At 46.1% G+C, this 23,856-nt stretch overlaps 1 protein-coding gene across 5 annotated transcripts in view; it reads left to right on the top strand.

Annotated features, from left to right (window-relative positions):
• Positions 1-23,856, top strand: part of CADPS (calcium dependent secretion activator) — a 194,854-nt gene that overhangs the window by 151,330 nt on the left and 19,668 nt on the right. For all 5 annotated transcript variants that reach the window (XM_032193989.1, XM_032193988.1, XM_032193987.1 and 2 more), the window contains 6 exons: positions 5,116-5,262; positions 8,378-8,533; positions 11,434-11,581; positions 16,622-16,696; positions 17,735-17,818; positions 21,949-21,981. In XM_032193989.1, the coding sequence (XP_032049880.1) occupies positions 5,116-5,262; positions 8,378-8,533; positions 11,434-11,581; positions 16,622-16,696; positions 17,735-17,818; positions 21,949-21,981 (643 nt within the window). The remainder of the gene's footprint in view (positions 1-5,115; positions 5,263-8,377; positions 8,534-11,433; positions 11,582-16,621; positions 16,697-17,734; positions 17,819-21,948; positions 21,982-23,856) is intronic.

Here is a 23,856-nt window from a genome sequence, read left to right as displayed (position 1 = left end):
TTAAGTGGCTGGCGTTCAGGAGTCTCTCTCACTTTCCATTTGCTGTCTTTGGTCTGCAGGCTAACAGGATTAAAAATCCTAAAAAATCTTGTTTCAAATAAGCAGATGTGACCCAGAAAACATAGAAGAAATAGATCTTTCGAGTAGGAGAATGCCATTTTTACAGCCACTCCTTCAAGCAGAATTGCACTTCGAAGTTAGCATTAACTCGAGTTTCAGAGCTCTGCTTTAGCAATGAATCTGTTTGTATTTCCTTGTTGTTATGAAACAGAGGCAGTGAACTCAGTGCAACTGCCTACCTGAGTCGGGCAGTCAATAATCAATTCATTCTGATTTTTCTTTTTTCAGAAGCTGATATTATTTTGGCATTCATTGACTTCCGTGGCATAACTATAGACGTACATGAGTACTTGGCTGTGGTACTTGCCTGTAAAAATGCCTTGTTTCAGGGTATGCCAAAATCTATCATTTTCAAGTTATCTTTGATACTTTTTACGTCTTTTCTTAGTTATCTTCTAGTGTCTTTGCCCTTTGGGGAGCTTCAGTTGCAGAGCACTTTGAGCATCACAGATTCAAGCGAAAGCCCGGGGTGGGTTACGGTTAGATGATTAGATGTCGTACAGACCCGAGAATTTACAAAATTTGTTCCAGCAGGAAAGTGGGTGCTTTTCACAAGAAGCTTGTGTCCATCTGGTGAAAAGATGCACTCTGGGTTTTTTTTTTCACTAGTCGGTATTTTGTTCTTGTGTCTCGCACACAGAAGTGCGAGCTGCAAATGCTGGCTTCACTTGATCAGACCCAGCACAGGGAGGTACGGGCGAATGCACAGAGGGTGGCACATGCTGTGTGAAGGAGAAGAGGGGAGTCGCTCATATGACGGTGTTGATGCACTGTTCAGAACTAAATGTTAAGGCGTCTTCGTCTTTTGCCTCCTGGGCAGACCACCTGCTATTCCTTGGCTGATCTACAGTGAACTTGCAGAAGAACACAGGTCAGAGGCGTATTCGGTTTGATCTGCCCTCCTGTATCTGCTTCCTTCTTCCCCTACGTGTCCGACTGCAGCACAGTTGAGTTTTTAGGCCATTGACCCTCAAATATCTTGGACCAGCCAATTCCTATCCAAGTCACGGCCTTCTGCAGGCTCTCCAGCCGAGCTTTTCTGGAACTGGGCACACCGCAGCATGTGGCTCCACGGCTTTCCTCTGCTTTGAAGAAAGGCCTTCGGGTTGGCCCGAAAAGGCAGATCGTCGTGGATGGCTGTTCCACTCAGCCTGCTGCTGTCCCACTGTGGATCATTACAGTCAACTGCAAGAAGGAAGAAGTCTCATTATCTCCTCTAAGGCAGGAAATTATTCCACAGCGCAGAGTCTTTTGAAAGGGTTTCTCTGCACTCATGCTTGCAATCAAGGCTGAAATACGTAGCCCTCCATAACCTGACCAGATGGCAGTTTGCAAGCATGTATTTCTTCTATTTTCATTGCTGAATACTCTGCACCTTATGCTACGAGGAGTTAGGTATAGAAATCGCAAACAGCGAGGGAGATGCTGTTAAGTATTGAAAACATGGGGGAAAAAGCACCGAGGTAATGTGCTCATGAGGGCTCTGTAAGCTGCCTCTGCAGAGCTGCTGAATTTGCAGGGGGTCCTTGCCCTATCGCTAGAGCAGCTGGTGTGCTCGCATGAATCCACGCCGAGAAGCGTGGAACACTTGTCCCTCGCACAGTCATCCAAGTACGGAGGCTACAGAGCAGGTCTGTTCTCTGGTGAGTTGAGAGGTCTTGGAAAAGTAGGGTTGTGCAATGGGTGGTGTGTTTTTTTTTTTTTTTTTCGTGCTAGCTTCTCAGAGAACGCTGATTTATCTCGCAGCCAGCAGACACGTACGTGTGTGTGTGCGTCTCTCTGTGTGTGTCTGTGTTGAAAGATCTTTCTGAGCAAATGCTAAAGCCGGTGCAGCGACAACCAGTCTCAATTGCTTGACTAGGAAGTTACTCACTGACCTATGGCTGTCTCTACCACACTGTAGTCCTGGCTTTAACATCGACTGATTGCTCACTAACCCTTTGCAAACTATTTATAAACGTATCATTCATTTAAGATGTAAGAAATTGAACAGTGTGATTATATTAACCATTTGAAGAGGTTGCACTGCTATAAGATGCTAGTGAAAAACATTTCCCCTTACAAGAAGCACTGGTGTAGTGAACATGAGTATTTTTGTTACTATTCTGGGTGTCAGTCAGAGGAAGAACACAGATTTGACTGCCTACTTCACTATCAAGCTCTCTGCTTCCCATCAAGGCTTTTGTGAAAAGATTTGCTCTCGAGCATTTGTTCAGCCTAGGCAGTAAGGTAGCGAGCATTTCTAGTGATGGAAGAGACAGGCGTCTGCCTCTCCCATCAGTAAATCATCTCAGGGATCACGTAGGAACCAAGCACTTCAGTACAGACCAGGCTCTTGGTTAGCTCTGTCCTGAAACCGGAGACTCCCCAGTAAAAACACGGTGATTTTTCTGCCCTCCTTCCCGTACTGGGGCAACTCTGACCAGTACCATGGTACAGCATGAGCGTGGGGATGTTGCCAGTCTGCTTGCACCAAGAATTTCCTAGCAGGCAGTGCAGGTGAGAGCCATTTACATCGCCATCAGACACAAATGGGGGTGAATGAGAAGAAACCAAGAAACCAAGCAGTACAGCTCCGGGGCGTACGTCTTTTATCAAACGTATCAGGAGCCAGTCCCAAAGCTTCTTAAATCAGACAGCCCTCATCTTGTTGATCCAAATGCCCACATTCCCTGCCTGATGGCTGAGGTTATATTTAGCTGTCTATATTAAATAGGCACGGCTGGCTTTTAGAAACAGTTTCTCATCTTGGACCTGTAGTTTTTATGGTCTGAGCAACTGCAGGCTGGAACATTTGTTGGTAATATTAATCATTTTTTACAGGTCTCACTGCAACTGTTAGTCAGATAATTAGATCAGTTGAACCTGCAAAACTGTGCATGTCAATTCAGGAGAATATTTTTAAAATTAGTTACTGTATGTTAACATATTATACTCCATTATTTTGCTGTTTTGTTTTCTTTTAAGAGTACTAACTTATTCTTGCAACATATCCTTGCATCAGCAAAATAATGTGTTGTATAAAAGAAATATGTTTCCGTGTGAATATAGTATACTGTTTACTCTAGAAGTCATATTTTATTAATACAGTGTTTTTATTAATATAACACTGTCACTTCTTGAATTTTAATATTAAAACCAAAGGTCCTCTGATTTATGTATTTACCATCTGGCTAAGTTATTTAAGTTGCTTTCCCTTATACATTTATATGTTGTCCACCTCTTGCTATTTCTTTATTTATTCCATATCAGTATTTAACCACATGCACTGCCATTTCTGAAGATTTAACACTCTCTCAATCACTGTGGAGTCTGTGTCTCATTCAGCAATCATATCATCTTAATAGGCAGACACCGTATGAATGGAAACAATGGATGGCTTTGTTGCATTAGTAAATTCTCCTATCTCCTTGCTGCCTAACAAAGACAACAAGCAGATAAAGTGAAGCCAAATCTACTAAGAGGCATAGAAACAAAAGCAAACAAAAACATACATTTTTTTCACTAGAAAAAGTATATAGATATTTTTTTTCCCCAGACAAGGGATTGTATTCACAAAGGGAGAATGAGGTTCTAAGTCCCAGTCTATTCCCTAAGAGTTGCCACCAAAGACGAACAGCTCTTGTGGAGATGGAGTTCACATCTTCTATTGCATTAGGAAACATTTATTCAGTATAGCCAGCTCAATTCCATTACTTTGGATTTTTTATACATAAAATTTAAAGTAAGAAATACACCTCAAAATATGACTCAAAAAAGTTGCTAAAATTTTGAAACACAAAATGTGCAATTTGATACTCTTCCAAGACTCCTGATAAAGCTGCCTGTACAGCACCTTCTAATTTCATCCAGGGGAATGGGGGAGACCTTTCAAGGTGGCATCTTCTGGTACGGTCATCAGGACCAGGGAAGTTTGAACACTGAAGCTGAGTCCTTGCGCATCAGCAGAGAAGCTTCCAGGAACTTCAGCAGTACAGGATGAAGCTGAAATCCTGAAGTCCTGATTCTAGTTTTACTGAGCCCAAAGAATGGTCCGGTAAAGATGGTATTTTGAAAACTTTAGGCATGCGGTGTTGCTATACCACACGTTGTTTCAGGAGAAACAAGATTTTGCATTAAATTAATACACTAGCCCATTTTTAAGAGATCTCCTTCTGCATAACAGTTGCATATCTGAAAAGTCACAATGCCCAAGTACACTTGCTTCATAAATTAATCTTTGAATATCTTAATCACTCCACGGCCCATTTCCAGCTAAGCAACATTCATACACCAGTCCTGGATTTACTAAATGCAACTCTCACTACACATACATAGACCAGGGACACATTTTGTCTCCATACAGAAACACAAGGGTAGGCTCAGGACACAAGTCTTCATTTAGGAAGAACCCATCAGTTGATCCCGATTAGCACACTTATTATTTGTACAGCACAAGATAAACGGAGTTTTTGGAGTAAAATCCTGACTCCATTGAATTTGGTGGCAAATACTGTTAAGGGCTTGAGCAGAGCTAGAATTTCAACCCATGTGTATTATTTTGAGTCCTGATTCCAAAAAAAGCTCCCTGACTTTTCCAGTAGCTGGCTTAGCTTAGCGATTTCATGGATTCCTCCAACCTGAGAATGCTGAACCAAGACTCGCTTCCTTACGAGGTAGATTTTTACAAGCAAAGGCTTCTCTCTGCACTTTGAAATGGTATCAGGACTTGAAGGTTAATTTATTTTGTGTGGGTGTTTGAGTACTCTGCTAATTTGCTACTTTGTGATTCTTCTTTCATTCTGTTTCTTTAAGTAACTTGCTTTTTATTGCAGACTGCAAAACAGTACACTTAAGCTTCCATACCCATGCTTCTTTCTGAAATGTTTTGCTTCAGTTTTTTAACTGTCGTCGTGCTGTGAACTCTGCAGATTTGTTTATGAGTGTCATGTGCTTCTGCTACATCTGCATTGTCACTGTTATGGTATTTTTTCTTTCTGTCTGTTTCTTCCACAGGAGTTTAACAAGTAATCTGCCCAATGTGAATCTACCAAATGTGAATCTCCCTAAAGTACCAAATCTACCAGTTAACATCCCGCTAGGCATCCCACAAATGCCTAGCTTTTCTGCACCGTCATGGATGGCTGCTATTTATGATTCTGAGTGTGTATTCAGTTCAAATTAGATCTCATTTAAATTTAAAGTCATCTTGGCATGGATATGTATTGTTTGTTTCTGCATTATATAAAACTTTAAAGAGTGGTACAGTTAATTAGACATTTTCTGAATGAGACACTAGTGAATTTCTGGCATGTGCATTTTGAGGGTGTCTTGTATAAATCTTGAAAAATTTTCTTTCTCCCACTGAGAATTTGAGCAAGTATATTGCTTTACAAAATAGCCGTCACCAGCGGGACACGGCCTGGCCAACATACAAACCACAGAGCGTTTAATGTGAGCTGCTGTGTCTCAGCAAAGAGTTCTGTCCAAAAGAGAAGATGAACCAATTTCAATACCAGTCAACCAATTTCTGTGGACCAGATGTAGATCTAAAAGTAAATTTTCTTTAATGTGAGCTCCAGATAATAATTTTGTCTTGATTTTGATGAAACAGTTTAACACAGAGAAACACCCTGCAATGATCTTTATTCAGGTTGTGGGAGGCCCGTTTGAAACTCCACATCCATCTTTACAGGCTGGGTAATCCCATGACCAACTAAAGAAAGATCTTTTCAGCATGAGCTTTTGATTGTGGCTGGAGAAATCAGACACTGTGTCAGCACAGTCACTCCATAGGAGCCTCGGGCTCTTATCTCAGGCTCCCCGTGTGAGACCAAGGTGTGTGCTCAGGAGGGTGGAACTGCATATCCCCAGCTGAGCACACATCAGGCACCGTCAGCTCTTTGAGCAGATTCCCCCTACAAGTCCCAGCCACCAAGCAATGCGGAGAGAGGTACAGGTGGCTAAATCCCAATCTGCATTGGAGGCAGCAGGTCTCACAAGATGTCCTAGCACAGGACCTGAGATCTTCCCAGTTCCCCTGGGCCATTTAAGACCATCTTGGGATGGTCTCAGCCAGTTCTGCACATTTGTGTTGCTTTTTCCTTACCACCTCCTCTCTCTTAAAAGATAAAACCAAAGAAGCCTCCCACATTTTTTTTTCTCCCCATCACTGTTACTGAAACACCCTCGATTACATCTACACCTGGGGTCCACCAAAATGCCTCTGCCATGCACAGACTTTATCGCAGAGCAATGGTAATGAACCAGAAATAAAGAAAACACCAATATTTAATTTTTTAATAGAGTTTTAAAACATTTTAACTATTATCACGGTCATTTATGTTTCAAAGTATACAACTCATATTCATGCTAAGATAGCTGTATTAAAGGCTAGATTAGGCAGTTGCCTGTAAAGAGTACTTGAAAGTTTTAATCTTTTTCTCTGTGCATGCTTTGTGGTATTACCCTTGAAAAGATAAGAATCATGTCATGACAGAAAATTGGATAATCCCTCTGAAAACTTGAACATAAATGGTGTATTGCAAGCTGCCTGGCGATTAGAGTTAAGTGCAGTGCTCACAAGCAAAATATTAACAGTGCAACTTGGAAATAAATCTAATACATTGTTTACTCGCCTGAAGCCCTAATCAAAAGTGAGAAAAAGACCAAAAATAATAATTCTGAAATTTTGAAAGCAAATGGGTGTCATAATGTTGCTGTAGTAAATACCAATTACTGTATTTGCACGTATTTAATTATTTCAGACATAAATTCTTGCATTTCTAAAACTGGGTCTAGACTGTTAAAGCTTACTTATACCCAAGCACAGGTTTGAACCAGGAGAAGCTACAAACTGGTGGCTGGAGCAGCACTGGAGACTTCTGCCAACTTGTCCCCTGGTCAGAGGAAATGCCTGATTCTTTATCTTTTCACTTCCCTGGTTTCCTTTTCCTCACCCTTCCCACTCCATCGAGGACGTGTTACCTGTCGCTTAGTGTCAGACTCGTTTCTCTTACAATGGAGATGACCCATCCTTGATATCGTTCTCCCCGTTGGCACAGGACCCACAGGGCCCCTGGCATGTTGTGGACACGGTTTTCACCTCGCAGTAGCCCACGTGTATGCATTTAGCTCCGGTCTCCTCTAGCATTAACTCAATGCAGCTGGCATCTGTCACAATAGAAACACCCTCCCTCACCTGTTTCTATAGATGATGTCGGCACAAGTGGTAATGCATGGTGTGTTAAATATCTTCTAAATTACCGTGTTAGCATTAGTGGTACGCGAGGAGGGGGTTGGAACTCTTGAAGCTCCCTTGGTAATTGTTCTGAAAAAAAAAAAGAAAAAAGGGAGAAGAAGAGAGGGAGAGAAAAGGGTTATGGATGCATAAATTTCTCTGCACAAGCGGAGCACAATCGAGTTCTGTATTTTTATTCCATCAGTGGAGGTTTGGGATATAATTATACTGTGAAAAGAGCCGGTGTAGCTACACACTGCAGGACCAAAGACTTCCATCTGGGCAAGGGTGTGGGTTCGAGAACACAAGCTTTGGAAAGAAATTCAGAGTTTTGTGACAGACCAAAGAAGTTGCAAAATAATTTTTTTTTTTGGAAAATGGAAATCTGTCATCCTCTAGATGCCTTTGCAAGAGGCAGCTCTGCGGAAAGGTGCAGCAGTCAATCCAGCCAGAAGGTCTGGATGTGAGATGCCCAGTGCCCTTAGCTCAATTGACTTACCCCCATTTTTTTCCAGCTGTTCAAGAGCTAACGCGTGTCCTCGCTCACCACTTGTTAGCACTGTCCCTTCCCTGGAACCGGGGCCTCGGCGGGAGGGACAAGGCCACCTAAAGATACAATTCGGAGGGGGGACGATTGCATGAAACCAAATCTTAATAACTGCATACATTCCAGTATGGTAGTTATTACCGGTCGAGGATTTTCTACCACGATTCCTGGCCTTAATTTTTAATAACCACATGCGTTGATGTGGTTATTAACTAAGGCTGATTTTTACCATACACACGTTCTTCCTGTTAATATGTGTAACTCATAATGTTGTCCTACTCATCTGGTCTGGAGAGTTTCGTGGGTTATGACAGCAAGGTAGATTAGGCAACTGTATGGTAAAACTCAAAATCCTGATGGTGGAGATGGCCAGCGTTGTCCTGTGTATGAAACTACTGTCTGCTCCACACTTGTTGCAGGAATGGTCTCCACATCAGGTGGCAAAGAGTCTGATGCCGCTTATGACTTGTGTTCTCGTTCTGCCCTGCCAGCAATGGATCAGGCACCTCGGAAGATCTGTTCTGGAAGCTGGACGCCCTACAGACTTTCATTCGGGATTTGCACTGGCCTGAGGAGGAGTTTGGGAAACACTTGGAGCAGCGCTTGAAGCTGATGGCAAGTGACATGATCGAGTCCTGCGTGAAGAGGTACGTGTGCGCGAGCAAGGCAGGAGCTCAGCGGGGGCAGCATTTGTCTCTGTCTCGGTATCAGTGCTGTGCTTTGCCTTTCAGCATCACTCCCACCGTCATTTATTCGTGGCCCCAGCTCAGCACACACTGGGTGGAAAGCCACCTCCTTGCTGTGAACTGTGGGCTCCCCACCCAAGGGTTTGTCTGTTGAGACTCTGGGGAGTGCCTATTCGCACTGAGGCAGGAAATCACCCACTATTTCGAGCTTTATGGACTGTTAGCTTATTGTTGGTGCTGCACCTGAGGTTGAATCTTTGTAAAATCAGTTTCTTGTTAGCGAGGCCGAGTGCTGAAGGCACAGCCCCAAGGCATATCCCAGCAAGCAACCAGAAAACACAGATCCAGGAAAAAAATAAACAAGCAAGAAAAGCGATTCCAAAAAGGTCGATAGTGTAGCTTGGCACACAGGCTTCACATCTGCTGTTGAAAGAGAAAAGGCACCGTATCATCACAGGATACTCACCTGCAGATATCACAAAAGAGAGAGGTTTCTTTAAAAACTCGCAAACATACAGACAGCCGTCACTTTGAAAACAAAATGTTACGGTTAAATTGTCAAACTTCCCACAGCAATCCATGTTCATTTGGTGTCAGAGCTGTTCAGGCAGGAGGAAGAAATGAACTTTGCATTCCATCGTGCAAAAATTAATAGACAAAGAGACAGACCAAAGGAAAAATGAGTGCCAAATACAGCTGGTACATGCTAATAATAGCTGCAATGTGCGATGTGGCTGTTCTGTACCGCAGTTGCCTGGCCGCTCTGCAAGCGCGAGCTGGGATTTGTTGTTCACACGTCCTCGCAGGCTGGATATTCAACGTCACTGCACGAGGAGGCACGTTTGGTCCCCGAGATGGAGGCAGTAGGCTGGCCTGCTGGCAGCGGGCAGCTCGAGGCTTGCTCTTGCAGCCTTCTGAGGTAAAACCCTGAGCACTGGAAGTGCAGTGAGATGGCCGTGATGTCCTTGGCTGGCACGGCAGCTGAGCTCCAGCTGCCAAGCCATTCTTTAAAAACAAATTCAGTGCTGTAAGCTGCAAATGCTCCAGGTGAGGCAGTGCAGGGATCCTCCTGCAGCAACATAGGTGCTGGTTTGCAATCTGAAGTGATCGGCGGCGTCCTCGGGCTCTGCTCCTCAGTGCTTTGCCTCCACCAGCCTCACTGAAGGCCAGCAGCGTGTTCAGTGGAGCTCTGCTCTCCACTGTGTCCCCAGCACCACTAGCAAAATACTGATTTTTCTCTGTTTTTTTAAACACTTGAAACTGGACACTGTTACTGCGCCTGTGATGCAGTTGTAGCTGCGATGATCTGCAGAAATGAGACTGGGTTAGGTTGGCTGAGATAACAGGGAAAAATAAGCCATTTTCCAGGTACATCTGAAGAAGGGTTTTTGTGCCTGAAAGCTGGCTTTTTTTCCCAACTGCTCCAACCTTTCTACAAATATATTGCCCCTCTACAAAAACCTGGCCTAGCTTGCGATGGTGTGACTATATATAATGGTTCTGAGCATAAGTAAGTAGGAACATGCTCATCTCTGCGAGGAGATGGAAAATCCCAGTCACTTTTGGTCCTTTCAGTAATTATCAAGATTCTAGTCCCCGAGTCCAGGCTAAATCTGGCACTGGTAATTAAATCAGTTCAAATGCCACTGCTGATGTAAACCAATATGCTGCTTTCCCTATTTATATCACCTGCAAACAGGGCCTGGCTAAGGTTTCTTTAGCAATTTCAGTTTGACACAACATTTTTCTTCGCGTCTGTCTCTGAACCGTTGAATGCCATGGAGGAGCCACCCCGCCTTCCACACTTGGTTGTATTTCGGGGCTGTCAGGAAAGCAGCCCTTGCAAGGCAGGCCTGTTCTGCTAATACATCCAGGCAGGAGGACCTCTGCACCAGCCCGGATCTAAGCCCAAGAACGGGAGTTTCACATTTGTAAATTAGTTTCCATTTGCATAACCCTTGGGGGATCTTTCAAGATCAGAGTTACTCCTGAGCTGCAGCTGATATTATTTGTTATTTCTAAATTGAAGCTCCTATGTTAATTTGTTGGCGGGTTCTGTCGGATGTGATAATTGTTCTGTGCTAGGTTAGGTTAGAGAAGTACCTCAGGAATCTGCAGAGGGGCTCAAGAGAAAGGCAAGGCAGTGCCCACTGATCTGCAAGGCTTCCCAATGCTGGAGTTACAAACATCTCAGTATTATAAATACTACACAGGATCACATTCTGTAGCCTTTGCTCCAAAAAAGCTCTGTGTGGGCTTGTGCAATGTGTGTGTTCACCCATGCACGACTGCATGTGTGCACGTGGTGCAGATGTACTGTGAGGAGTGTGTGTGCCTTGGACAAACCACTCCTGAGAGCTTACGAGACAATCAGAAAGTTTTGGCAAGCAAAGAAAGTTGTGCAGACCTAAACCCACAATGATCTGGTGTCCTTTCAGTGGAGCAATGAAGGAGTTCCTGGCTTTTGTAGTGGGTATTAGGGAGTAATAGGAGCTCCCTTGAACGCACCAGCCTTGCTGTTTGCCTGTGGTTACAGATCAGCTAATGCAACCAAATTATAGGTGTACATTGACACTGCTGTTTGCAACATCATCACACTGTTTATCAAGCACGAGAAAGTCATAGTTTCTCTGAAACCGTTGCACACTTTATAAATAGTGTGTACTCTGGGGAGCGCGTTTCTTTTTAAACTGGGGAATCATTTTTAGTAAGAGCACGTTTGTAACAATTGTACTGGAACGCTCCCAGTAGCACTCAGCTTTCTGTTTTGTTGAACTCTTCGGAGCCGTGTGTTTCACATTATTATTAGCTTCAGTATTTTAAAAAGTAACTGAAGCATCTTTTTCTACTTCCCTTAACAGAACCAGGATTGCGTTTGAAGTAAAACTGCAAAAAACCAGCCGATCAACAGATTTCCGAGTCCCTCAATCAATATGCACCATGTTTAATGTCATGGTAGATGCCAAAGCTCAGTCAACAAAGCTTTGCAGCATGGAAATGGGCCAAGAGGTAAAAATGCAGGTTCTTCCTTTCACAGCTTTTAAAGGCAATGTAATGAAATTTCCTATCTTGCTCTGTGCTAAGTTAAGAGGCATGTTAGCACTTGTGGATTTAGCCTTCCATATAGAGCGTGCAGATGAATATGCAGGGTGTTGCTCTCAAATAAACCCAACGAATATGAACATTCAGAATCCCAGCCACTAAGGAGAGATTTTTTGCAAGGGCTGTGGTGTGCATAAGGTACCTCTAGAGCTTGTTTGATGGGTACTGACCACATATAAGTCATTAACCACATTTTGGAGCCAGGTGTAGGCAACAGACTTCTTGTGTATGACTGTTTTCTGGAGACAAACACGGAAAACAGAAGTGCCAAGTTGTTGCTGAGATTCTTGTAAGGAAAAGAAAAGACTTACAAAAGTAGATTGAAATTCGACTTCCTCGAATATGGGCTAAAATCAGCAAGCCTGATGATCCTGGCTTTCCAGGTTCTTCATGACTCAAGTTTCCCCACAACAAACCTGGTTTAATTAACCACTGCTCTAGTTTTTCTTCTGAAGCCATAGCTGCAGGTTGAAGTTTCTGTGAATTAGAAAGACACGCTAAATTGGATTTGATTAAATGCATCATAATGATCATTTTGTTATAGTGGCTCAAAGCCAAATTAAATATTCATAAACCAGCCTAGAATAAATTCACAAATACTGTCTGGCTCTCCTATCCTGCTGCTTATCAGCATTTCCTAGGTAAGCCCTCTCGTACAACTTTGAGCGGTCAGGTTTTACAGTCAGCCCTTGCAAGTTACTGGTTTGCTTTATTTACGGTGGCGTTTTGGAGATCAAACCAACTGCAGTATTGTGACAGAGCAAGCTTGTTGCATTCAGAAAATCACCAGGTTAAGTATTAGGATGGCAGGAGGCTGATGTTAGCTCTATAAATTGTGTGTCCAGGCACTCGCTGCATCTTCCCTTGCTAACGTGTGGTGCTCGGTGGTTCCCGTAGCTTCCTCCAAATTTTGAGCATCGGTCACTGTGCACACAGTTGGGTGGCGAGCACAAGGAGAGCGGGCAGCAGCACGGGCACATCTCATTTGTGCCAGGGCTGAGCGCTCGTCTCTGCAAATCTGCCTGGGCTGCTTCCAGGAGGTGTTTGGTACAGCAGCCCTGAGCGAGCGCAGCTCCGGTGGCAAGCAGCACTTGCTGGGGCACGAGGCTTTTAACAGATAACTGAACTAACAGAGTTGCAAAGCAGATGTAAATTATCGGTGCATAAGTTACCGTTTAGGGCTGCAGCATTTTATACACCCTCCCTTTTTCTTTTCTTCGTTTTAATGAGTGTTTCTACCTCCCCCTCCGTTCGCTCATGCCATGAGATGCTCAGGCTGGGGGCTGGGGGGTCGTGGTACAGGAGCAGAGCTCTCCCTACAGCCAGAAGGACAAAATGCCACCCCAACTCTTCCAGTCCCAGTGGAAACGATGGCACAGATCGACAGCAGACAGATGAGAGACAGGGTTGTGAGGCAGGGGTGTAAGGCAGGGATGCTTCTTACCATCAGGAGCCCCCATCAGAGCCGCAGCCAGCAGCCCGTGTCCCCAGGGCTGCTGCGCACCTTGCACCCCTTCACCCAGCACCATCCGCAGCCACACTCCCGCAAGGCGAGGTCCCTTTGCAGGGAGTTCAAAAGCAGCAAAAAGGGCTAAAATTGTCCGCGGCGCCGTTCCCACATCACAGTTTGCCCAGACCGTGCCGAGGATGACATTTGGATGGGAAACGAGCCCCTGATTTTTCTCCCTGTCAGTGCTGTACGTGGGCAAAGACAAACTTGGCGCATCATCTGACCTCGCTCCCGGGGACTCCCTCCCACCCCGCGGCCTTTCTCCGAAGCCTACCTTCGGCTCCACGCACTTCAGCAGACACTTGAATGCATTTTGAGAGCAGTACCCTGTGAAACAAACACCCATCATTTCATTTCCATTTCGTTGTCTCTAAAGGCAGCTGTTAAAACATTTGGTAAACATACTTTACCATCTTAAATATTTATTTTTCCTCTGAATTTTTAATACATCTAAGGGGATAAATGTATGTATTAAATGTTTCTCAGTTGGTCTAGTATGTTTCTATTTAATATCTAAGGTCAGATGGTCCTTAGAGAAATACAACGTACACACAATCTGTTACATGACAAGGCAAGATACTCATCACATAAAGTCAAGTTGAATCATTGTAGTGCACTGATTAGGGATTGTAATAATCGAGCTAATAGAAAGCTGCGATGAACTCCACCAGCAGCGGTTGCTGCACCGAGCGAAGCAACCCGGCTCCGCGATCTTTAACCCCAGGCGTTTTCCGAGGGGACGCAGAGGGAGCTGCTAGAACCGCTAGTTTTGGAGCCAACCAGCTCTGAACGCCTCCCCAGGCACCATTTTTCACCCCACTGTCCTCCCAGCCCCATCCTGGCAGGGACTGCTTTTCCCCAGGGCGTGGAGCTGGGGCCACCCAGGCCATACCCCGCAGGGTCCCCAGCCCCGGGGCTGCCCCAGGGGTTTTGCACCCTGGTGGGAAGGTGCGGTCAGAGCCCTGCAGACACCACCATGGTGCTTGCACAGGGCCTCTCCTGCTCCCAGAGACACCTGCTTATTCCATCAGTGCCCTTACTTGCTTTTTAAACAAGCTGTTAATTGAAAATGCATTGGTGAAGGCGTTTCATGCTCTGTTTTGCATGTACCTAGCTATTTTTTGTTAAAACTCATGGTTTATCCAATGTAAAAACCCCAGTTGGCAATGCCCTCTAATGAATTAAGCATTCTTCTGGAGGAAAATATGAAACTTGATATTGAGTCAGGGGAATTTTGCTCTGGATTCCATAAATTGTCCTTTACAATGGGCAACCATCTCCAAAAGTGCATGCGCTGCCAGGCCGTCCTGGCTGTGCAGCCACCTCGCAGCCCTCTCCCATCCCTCCTGCATTTCTCTCCTCCATCCCGGAGCCCCAGCAGCCCCTCAGCTGCCCTGCTTTTTTCTTCCTCTCCTCCTTGTCTTCCCAATCTGCCTGCCCGCTGCCTGCTTCCCAGGGAAGGGAATTAGCCAAGTCCAAGGTCTCCCACACGCACAGCAAATGTAGCTGCAGAAGGAAAACCCCGTGAGGAAGACAGCCCCAATGCGTGCAGCTCCTTCATCATCTTCCTTAGGAGGTGCTGGCCCTGTGTGCTGAGGACGTTGGTGGCTCCCCCCATATCCAGCAGTTACCCATCCCTTTCACCCGGGGGCCACATCTCCCGCTGTGCCAGGTCAGTCTGGAAGCTGATGAGGCCTGACCCTACATTAACGAGCTCAGTCACAGACAACTGGGGTTGCTGCAAGGCGCTCATATACGTCTGGACCTGCAGAGCAGGACATGGAAAGGCAAACATTGTTGGTTTGCATGCCTGGCCAGAGGGACTCCTGTCCTGCCCCATGGGGACGTGGGGGCAGCACCACATGCCCCTGCCCTGCTGTAGGACCCACCTGGCTCCTTCCCCTTCAAAGTAAGAGAAAGCCTCAGGGGTCTGCCAGCAGGTAGCTAACATCCTGCCCCTTCCCCATGTTCCTTGCTGCACATACTACAGGCAGCCAGCTCTGACGTTACAGTGAGAGGAGGTTTTGATCACGTTTCATTTCCCCCTGCTTATTGTTTCTGTGCGTGATGCTGTTGTTATCATAGCCACATTTAAAAGGTCCCCCATTTTCTTTAAGATTTTGTTTTATTTATTGTTTATCTTCATATTTTCTTTTTCCTGTCTTTCGCACTTTCCTCTTTATTTCTGTCCCCAATCATCTGAAAAGTTTGCTAAAGAGTGGGTAAGTGTGTCCGACTTTTTTTTCTTTGTTCCTAATTCCTGTGTTAATGTGCTGTTGTCGTAGGAAAAAAAAAGAAACCAGAGAGCAGCTCAGACTGCTGATCAGACACCGAGACCAACGTCTAGCATTTGTAAAGCCCTCGCAGTCTTCGTTCCCAAAGTCTGATTAGTATTTAAAGCAGATTTGTCTCTTTCAATGTGATTTGATGTTAACATTTTAAAACAATATTAATGCCAAGTGGTAATGAATATAGTGACTAGCACCAGTGCTTGAAATGTTTGACTGAAAAATCAAATGTTTTGTGTTGGAAAGCAGTCATAATCAGTATTTTCTCAGTCCATTGAAAATAAGAATATACTGTATGTTTTCACTAATTAAATCTTGTATTGGAAACAGGTCTTTTCTAAATTAGTAGAAGACTGTATTTTAGTACCTATTCTAGCCATATTGCAGCTGATTGCATCAGAGCTCCCAAGCTAAGGAGGGTTTGGCATGTGCAGAGACTGGGTTGCAGACAGAAGCGATGCTGCTGCTGCAGGCAGCGGCGGTGCTTAGCGGTGCTGAGCGCGTGCCGTGGTGCCTGCTAACGCGCAGGGCTCGGGGCTGTGCTGGCTGCCATCTTCTGCACAAGGAAAAAGACCGATCCGAGTCTGCTGGGTTTCTTTAAGATCTTTTTTATAGCCACTGAGCAAAGCATTTGAACACGTGCTTAATTTTAACCGTGTGCCCGCCGAACCCGATGCGTAACGCACCTCTGGGTGCTCTGCTGAAGCAGACTGGAAGTGCAGAGCGCCTTCCCCAGGGGTTCAGCCCACTGCAAACTCCCCCAGTGCAGAAAATGCTCTCTGCTCCCTTTCCAAAAGGCTGTGTGGACTTGAGGATCTGTAGCATCCTGGGGCTTGCTCTCAGGCGTGGCAAAAGCCTCCCCTCTGGTGTGTGGCTGTGGCTCCTGGAGCCGCAAGCACACAGAAGAAGGGCAGGGTTTGCCCACACTCCACCAACTGATGGAGGATTCTCCCGAATTCGAGGGCTCTCCTGTGAGTGTAAGTAATCGCCAGCCACTGTGGTGGAGCACACAGTAACGAGCTGTGTAATTCTTCAGATTAATACTATTGCACAGCGTAGTTTGCCAAGAGAAGAGGCTGACAACCATAGAGCTCTCGCCTGTGATCAATGCTAATATTTTCCTCCGCCTCTCCTTTTATTTTTCTTTAGCACCAGTACCATTCAAAAATAGACGAACTAATTGAGGAAACCGTCAAAGAAATGATAACACTCCTAGTGGCAAAGGTAACCTTCAGCTTCAGGTGAAGTGATTCACTGTTAACATTGCTTTTTTAATACGTGCGTTTCCATTAAAATGTGACACATTAAGATGGTGAATTGGCTTCTCGTTTCTCACAGGAAAGATCATACATCCCCCCATTCTTTCATGGTGACTCTTTGATGATTAGGAACTGCATGCGATGCAGTACGCTGTTAGCAGGATTGACAAACTGGGCCAGAAGTGGTTCTGAGGAACGGGGTTTATGCTTGTGGGGTACAACCCCGTGGCCAGCATCACCCCGCTGCAGTGGGGTGGCACTACAAAGCGCGGCTGCGTAGACATTGGGGTGGCGCTCAGAGGTGGTCACCCCTCCTACGCCGAAGGTTGCGCGGACAAAATAGCTTGTCTTGCTCAAGATCACCATATGCTCGTCTTAAGAAATTAATTTAGAGGCGACAGTAGTGGGAAGTACATTCCCAAATGTCAGGTTTAATTGTTTGGAAATTGTTGTGTGTTTTTTTTTTTATCAGACTCAGCTCCTCTAGTTCAGCTGCCAGCATTTCCCAAGGGGTGTTGTGTAGGTCTGGTGTGTTGTGCTAACACACGGGGAGCTGGGAGGTAGGGAGAAGGATGGTGGGGTGTTTTTTCCTATAGTTTCAAACTTTCTGAGAACAAGTCATCCCTATTATACAGTGGAGACCTTTAAACATACTCTGCCAACATATGCCAGTTCAATTCTTCTGCGAGAATACCCAGCGAGCTGCGTGCTTGACACTGCGTGCTGGAGCAAGGACCACCAGCTTCCCCCACTGGAGGGGCCGTGCTGGCTCCCACACCCCCTGCACCCACCTCCCTACCCCAGCATCACCCCAGACTCCGAGGGCACTGCACCCCATAGCACCCAAAAGGCAGTGCTCCTTTCTCCCCGCTCCCCAGCCTGCTGGGTGCACGTTGTCCCTTCCTCTGGCAATGCCGAGAGCTCCACTTCCCTGAAGCCAAGGCTGGTTTTTATACCCTTGTTCAATTACTAAAAATAATTGCAGTGTTTTTTGTGTTCATAGTTTGTCACCATTTTGGAAGGAGTCCTGGCCAAACTGTCTAGATACGATGAAGGAACTTTGTTTTCTTCTTTCCTGTCATTTACTGTAAGTACAGACCATATCTTCCTTTCTTTGTTGTTTTTTTTTTTTTCTTCTTTTTTTTTTTTTTCTGAGTTATAATCTCCTGCTCTCCCAGGACTAGAGAAGCTACATAATAATAATAATTCTGCTATTCTATGATATTTGGACGCTGTAACCCCCACACAAACAAGCAAACACCCTGCTTACAGATACACAGTACTCAGACACCAAAGAAGAATAGGCTATCGTATTGTAGCACGGTGTAAAGCTGTGGTCAGTCATCACTCAGGCTGGTGGAGTTTATCCTATTGAGGAAGCATATGAAGGTGAAGAAAAAATACTACACTCCCATCCAATTCCAACTCCAAATCCAATTCCCCTAGTTTAGCAATCTGAGCTGTATTCCGGAAAGTATTTCTGACAGTTTCTTAGGACAAACACGCAGCAGCTGATTTCCAGAGGCCTTCTGAAAATGAATGCCCCAGAATTTACCAGAGCACCTGTTTGCAGGCCCGACTTCTTTCATCGGGGCTCACAAAGAGGTGAGCACCCAAATGCATGGGTCTGGGGTTGCTTGGAAAGCTGCATTAAAACCCTCGTTGACTGGCCTGGCCTCACACGTGCAGCCGTGTTGTGTGCTCACTCATTCAGAGACCAGGCAGGGGGCAGAAGGCACTGCTCTGCAAGCTCGAAGGGATTTCCAAAATCACCCTCAGAAGTTCACATACCTCCTTGTAGTTTTCTGTTGTTCTTGGGCTGCTCTTGGCTGCTTTCTGATGGGTGTGAGGCAGTTCTGTGGCATCCTTTTGGAAGCAGGGGTGGTGAAGATTGACGTCAAGAAGACTTTCCAGCCGAGGCAAGAAACTTTGCGCACAGGCTCTGGCTGCGTACCTGCTCTGCCACGGGTGCTGGGTTCCAGCTAAGCACCCCAGATGCTCAGCTGTGCTGGAGGCACTTTGTTCCCAGAGCAAGAGGCAGGGGAGGGATCCCACACAAACCCACAGCACAGCCCCTCTGCAGGATAACCCCAGCATTGCCACCTGGGCGTTTGGGGCAGGCCTTGGGGTGGCTGCCATGGGGAGTTAGGAGGTGCCCGAGTGCCAGCAGCAGGGGATGTGGAGGTGGCAGCTTTTCAGGCATCGAAAATACCAGCATCAGCCCAGGCAGGCAGTGATGTGCAGCCCTTCCTTCTTGGTGAAGCCAAGCTGTTCCTCGGCTGCTGCTGCACTGCTCCCACTGTGTCCTGCTGTGTACATGGCTCCCTTCAATTGCAAAACTCGTGTCAGGCTCTGAGCACCCCTGAGGAGGCAGCACGTGGGTGCATGGGGGTCACTCATCCTCCCTCATCCTCTTGGGCACAGTATTTACCACACTTTCCTGCTTGGGTGATCTGTAGGATGCCCTGCCCTCTCTGCACAGTGCTGAGCCCTCACCCCTGCAAGAGGCCATGGCGCACTGCAGAGGAGCAGGGCTGCTGCTTGCCAGGCAAGGGACATCTCTTGCTTGGTCCCAGTGTTTACTGGGAGGGCAGCTGGGATGCACTGGGCAGGAGGAGGCTGAGGAACAGCCCCAAAAAACATTCAGTGCCGGGCTTAGAAAGCCTCTGCTGAGCAGCACCGTTCCCTGCAGGAGTAATGCGACTCGCTGTGTTTAGTCTTTGCAGCGATAAATAGAGAAATTCTCTCTTGTTACAGCATGCTTGCACCACCTCCCACGTTTTCCCTGTCTGAACAAATACAACAAAGTGTTATGGTCCAAGCCTCCGAGATCTAGAAAGCATTAGTCTCCCACCCCCTTCTACCGACTTCTTTCATCGCATGTTTTCCAGGCTCTCGGCAAGTGACATGTAATCGGGGGTCTTGTGACAGACAGTTTTATCACCTAGTAGGCTATCCTCATTTCCAATTCCTGCCTCGAAATTCGAGATAAAATTAATGCATCTGTTGTCCTAATAAATTCTCACTAGCCACTTCTCCTTGCAGAGCACTTTGGGAGGAAAATACCCTTCTAAATTTGGCCAGACTTTTTTTTTTTTTTTTTTCTGTTTGTTGCTACATTTAAGAGCATCTCAGCAGCAGCAGCCCAGGCCCTGGATGGGTGTCTGCATGTGAAGCTCCACTGAGTCACAGGAATGACAGCTGCTAAAATTCCCTTTAATCTGGATGGCCTCTGTAGGCGGAGAATTACACCTACGGTAATTAAAACTAAAGACTGCATATTACCCGAGGGAGACAGAAGTAAAAGATCTTATTTTTGTTCTGCACGAAATTTGTATGGTAAACTGAGACGTTTCATGGCAAAGTCACATAATTTGTGAAAAACGGCAGCCTAGCAAAAATCACACAACATCCGGCAGTTTGGAAATTTCACTGAATGTAGCCAAATCTGAGTTTAAAGAAAAACAAGTAATTATTCTGATTAAAGGGGAGTGGGCAGGAGAAGAAGCTCAGTTTTTTTGTGGGTGGAGTGGGGGGAGATGGCAGGAAGTTGCCTGAGTTATTCTTGTTGCCTGGTGGCTTGGGGGAAGAAGAGGCAGTGGCACCGAGCTGGACCCAAAGCGCTCGGGTTCCTGGTTTCCCCTTGCAGGAGCTGGGCAAGTGAGGGTCCAGCCGTGGTGTTTGCACACTGATGCTTGAGGACGCCTGCTGTGGGCTGTGTGGCTTGCCCCGATCGTGGTCCTGGACTTGAGGTGCTGAGGCTGCAGAGCTTCAGTGCTCTCAGTGCTCGCCAGGAGGGAAGGAGCTCCTTCCTTCGGGGGCAGCGGGTGCAGAGCTGGCATTGCTGGCCAGGCTCCTTCATGGAGGGAGGACAGGGCTGCTCTGCCCCCACTTTGCAGGAGCAAGGACAGCACTTCAATGCCTGGCGAGGAGTTTTGAGGATAAATGCAGCACCAGGGTGAGGCATCCAGCCAGCTGGGCACAGGGGTACCTGGAGGCGAGACGAGCGCTGCTTCTTCATGGGAAGCTGAGGCTCAGCATCGATTTTGTCGTTTGCTTCTTGAACGTGTGTCTGGGGACCTGCCCCGTCCCCCTGTGGCCCCTTGTGCCCACAGGCAGCACCATGCCGCCCTCCTGCCCTCCCCTCTGCTCCTCCAGCCCGGGCGCTGCAAACGCTCGCAGCGTTCACCTCGGCAATTACCACCAGTCTGGTCTTTTGTATCGCCTCATTGTGCTTAATTATGCACCCCCCACACACACCATATGAGTACTTCCACCCACTCTCACATTCTGTCTCACACATACATTCATTCTCTCATTCGGGACACATAATTTATTCATCCCAAGATGCAACTGTGTGCGTGTTATATTTAGGCTGTTTTAATGGTAGCTTTAGAAATATTTAAAAGCAGGTGAGCTTTTACACCCAAACAAAGATGGCCGGCAACGCTTACCCTAATTAAAAGCAGAAGCGTTGTGGAAAATCCCAGCCGTACACTTTCTAGACACGGTGCCTTATGCTGCAGTGGTAAAAGGGTCTCTCTGGCCAGCTGGGAGCTGCTCAGTTGGAAAAGTTGGACCTGGCGGCAGGGCCGCCTGCCTCCGTGCCAGGCAGCGGGCCCTGCCCCGGGGCAAAGCAGAGACCATGTAAATTTGGGGATTACGAGCTTGTGAGGACACACGGTGTGCTGCGTCCACCCTGGTACCCTCCCGAAAATAGCATCTTTAAGCCAAGATGAGCACAGGTGCCCTGAGCCCATCACCGGTGCCAGCCCTCAAAGGGAAGCGTGGTCCTTAGGGTGCTTGGTAGGGCCGTCCCCGCGGTCCTTGGCCTGTGGCTCCCCAGGGGACAGACACGGGCTGCCGGGGTGACACGTGGCGTTAGGTGGGGAAGGAGGCCTCCGAAGCAAGCAGCGATGTCTCCTGACGAGCCCCGTCTTCCCCCGCTCGCTTAAGGAGAAGAGGGAGAAGCGCAACTCCCACACTATCATCTGTTGCTATTAGAGCCTGAGCGGCAGCAAAGTTACCTCTCCAAAACAACAACAAAAATACCACCCTTGCTTGTTCTTTTAGATGGGAAACGTACTTTTTGTCGCCCTTTCTGCTCCACTCAGCACCATGTTGCCCTGAGTCCGGGTGCAGAAGCTGCTGATGATGTTTAAAGAAAAGCCTGAAAGTGTACTGACGGTGGAAACTCTGTTCTTGTTCCTTTTACAGGTGAAGGCTGCTTCCAAATACGTGGATGTACCCGTAAGCGCAATTTAAACAACTTCTGTCATAGTAATTTGCTTCGTGGTTTGTTTTATGGCATGTGTAGCAACCCACATTATGCATTAACAGCCAAGATTGAACTGTGGGCCCTCGCACTTCTAACATTTGAACTGGAAAGAATGTCTCCATGACGCTAATAATCAGCACTTACCCTCTTGCGGAGACCTACGAGGCTCTTAAGGCAATAATTTGCAGATGGTGACAAAAAAAGTACCACATTTATGCAATTGGCTTGAATCACATCAAAAAAAAAAAAAAAAAAAAAAAGAAAGAAAAAAACAGGAGCAGTTCATTCTGTTAATTCTTCATTTGGACTTGTACAAATACAGAATAATTTCCAAACAAAAAGGTCCAGACATGTTAGAACTGAGCCAACACACATCTAACACATTAGCTAATCTATTTTATTTTTGTTCTTCTAATTGTTGGTTTATTTTACTCTCTCAGAAAAATGACTTTTTCATTACTTTCGGGAAATGGCGATGAGTTAGCAACATGTGTTTGGGAAATTGTTAATGAAATTTTTCCCCTTTTTTTTCTCTAATTGGTATAGGAAAATTGTACATCGTCTCCTCTAATTAGACCTTGATTCACAGAGAAAAGAGCCCTTAATGTCCTTAGACAGAGCACTTAACTTGCCAGAAATTTACAGTTAAATGGAGTTGAAATGTAATATGTGAGTGTTGGATGGAATAGGGAGTTACTGTTACAGTTACAGGCAGAGAGGCAATTACAAATAAATTACAAATAAAAAAGAGTAGTCCTTAATATCCCACACCGAATCCTGCATTCAGATAGTCTGGGCAATTTAAATCAAGAGTAGCTGAGTTGTGTCTGGTGACCTGTACGTGTAACGTACAGGCGTTTAATGTGGATGCAATTGGTCGGCATGTTCCCACATGACAGCCTGACAAATGTATTGGGCATCATGGACTGCGTCATCTGCGCTCTGTGTTTCCATCCCTTTATCCCAAGACAGACTTTTCCCACAAAATACCTTTAGTCCAGCCTGTGGAAGGCAAACTCTTGAAAAGTGAGAGATAGTGTTCGCTTTGAAATGTCCCAGTGCAAAGATATCTCTGAGCAGCACAAACAAGTTACTGAGAGCGTTAGAGAGGGAGGCTCAGAGTTCATTTTTCACCCTAGAAAAACGTGAAGAGCCTTTAGGTGAATATCCTGGTCGTGTGAGTGACTTTAAAATATTTTGTCAGCAGGAGCCTGAGCACAGAACAGCTATTTTAAGGAACTTTTGTGCCAAACGTGGCCTCCTCTGATGCAGCTATCGCAGGAGACGATGCCAAATCCACGTGGCCCCTCTCACACTGACAGCGCCTTTCAGCCGCTTGCTCTCCTGAATTTTTACGCTGCTTTTAACGAAATCAGCAGCTGGCCCCGCACAACTCCCAGGCTTTTGCTAGAAGCCACCCCACAGCCGGCAAGCTGTGTCACACTGCTTTAGGTTCCCGTTTTAGAGGAAAGAGGGGATACGGTGTGGCTGAGCAGATGCCCACCAGCTAAATCTAATTCCCCAGGCACTCCTGCGATTGCCTGACACAAAGCAATCCCTTCACTGCCACCTCGCAATGGGCACGATCAGCGTGCTGAAAATTGCTTGAAAGTGTAACACTTGACTACTGCCACATTTGTGTTGTCCTCATTGTTTTTCAAATTAATACCTTGTCATTGTTTCAGTAGGTGTTAAGAAATGTTACTAGCTTCCCAAGGGCCAAGCACTGGCCCTTTGCTTGATAATTGTTTGCTTTGTATTAAAAAACTCCCTTCCTACTGCTTTCCAAACTGTCCTCATTTTCACCCTGGAAATTACACAGATGTGTTAACTAACTTCAATTTGCA

This window comes from Aythya fuligula, chromosome 10, assembly GCF_009819795.1.
Source record: "Aythya fuligula isolate bAytFul2 chromosome 10, bAytFul2.pri, whole genome shotgun sequence".
Classification (NCBI taxonomy): domain Eukaryota; kingdom Metazoa; phylum Chordata; class Aves; order Anseriformes; family Anatidae; genus Aythya; species Aythya fuligula.
The sequence above is the reverse complement of the archived record's forward strand: the minus strand, read 5'-3'. Positions and strand labels throughout refer to the sequence as shown.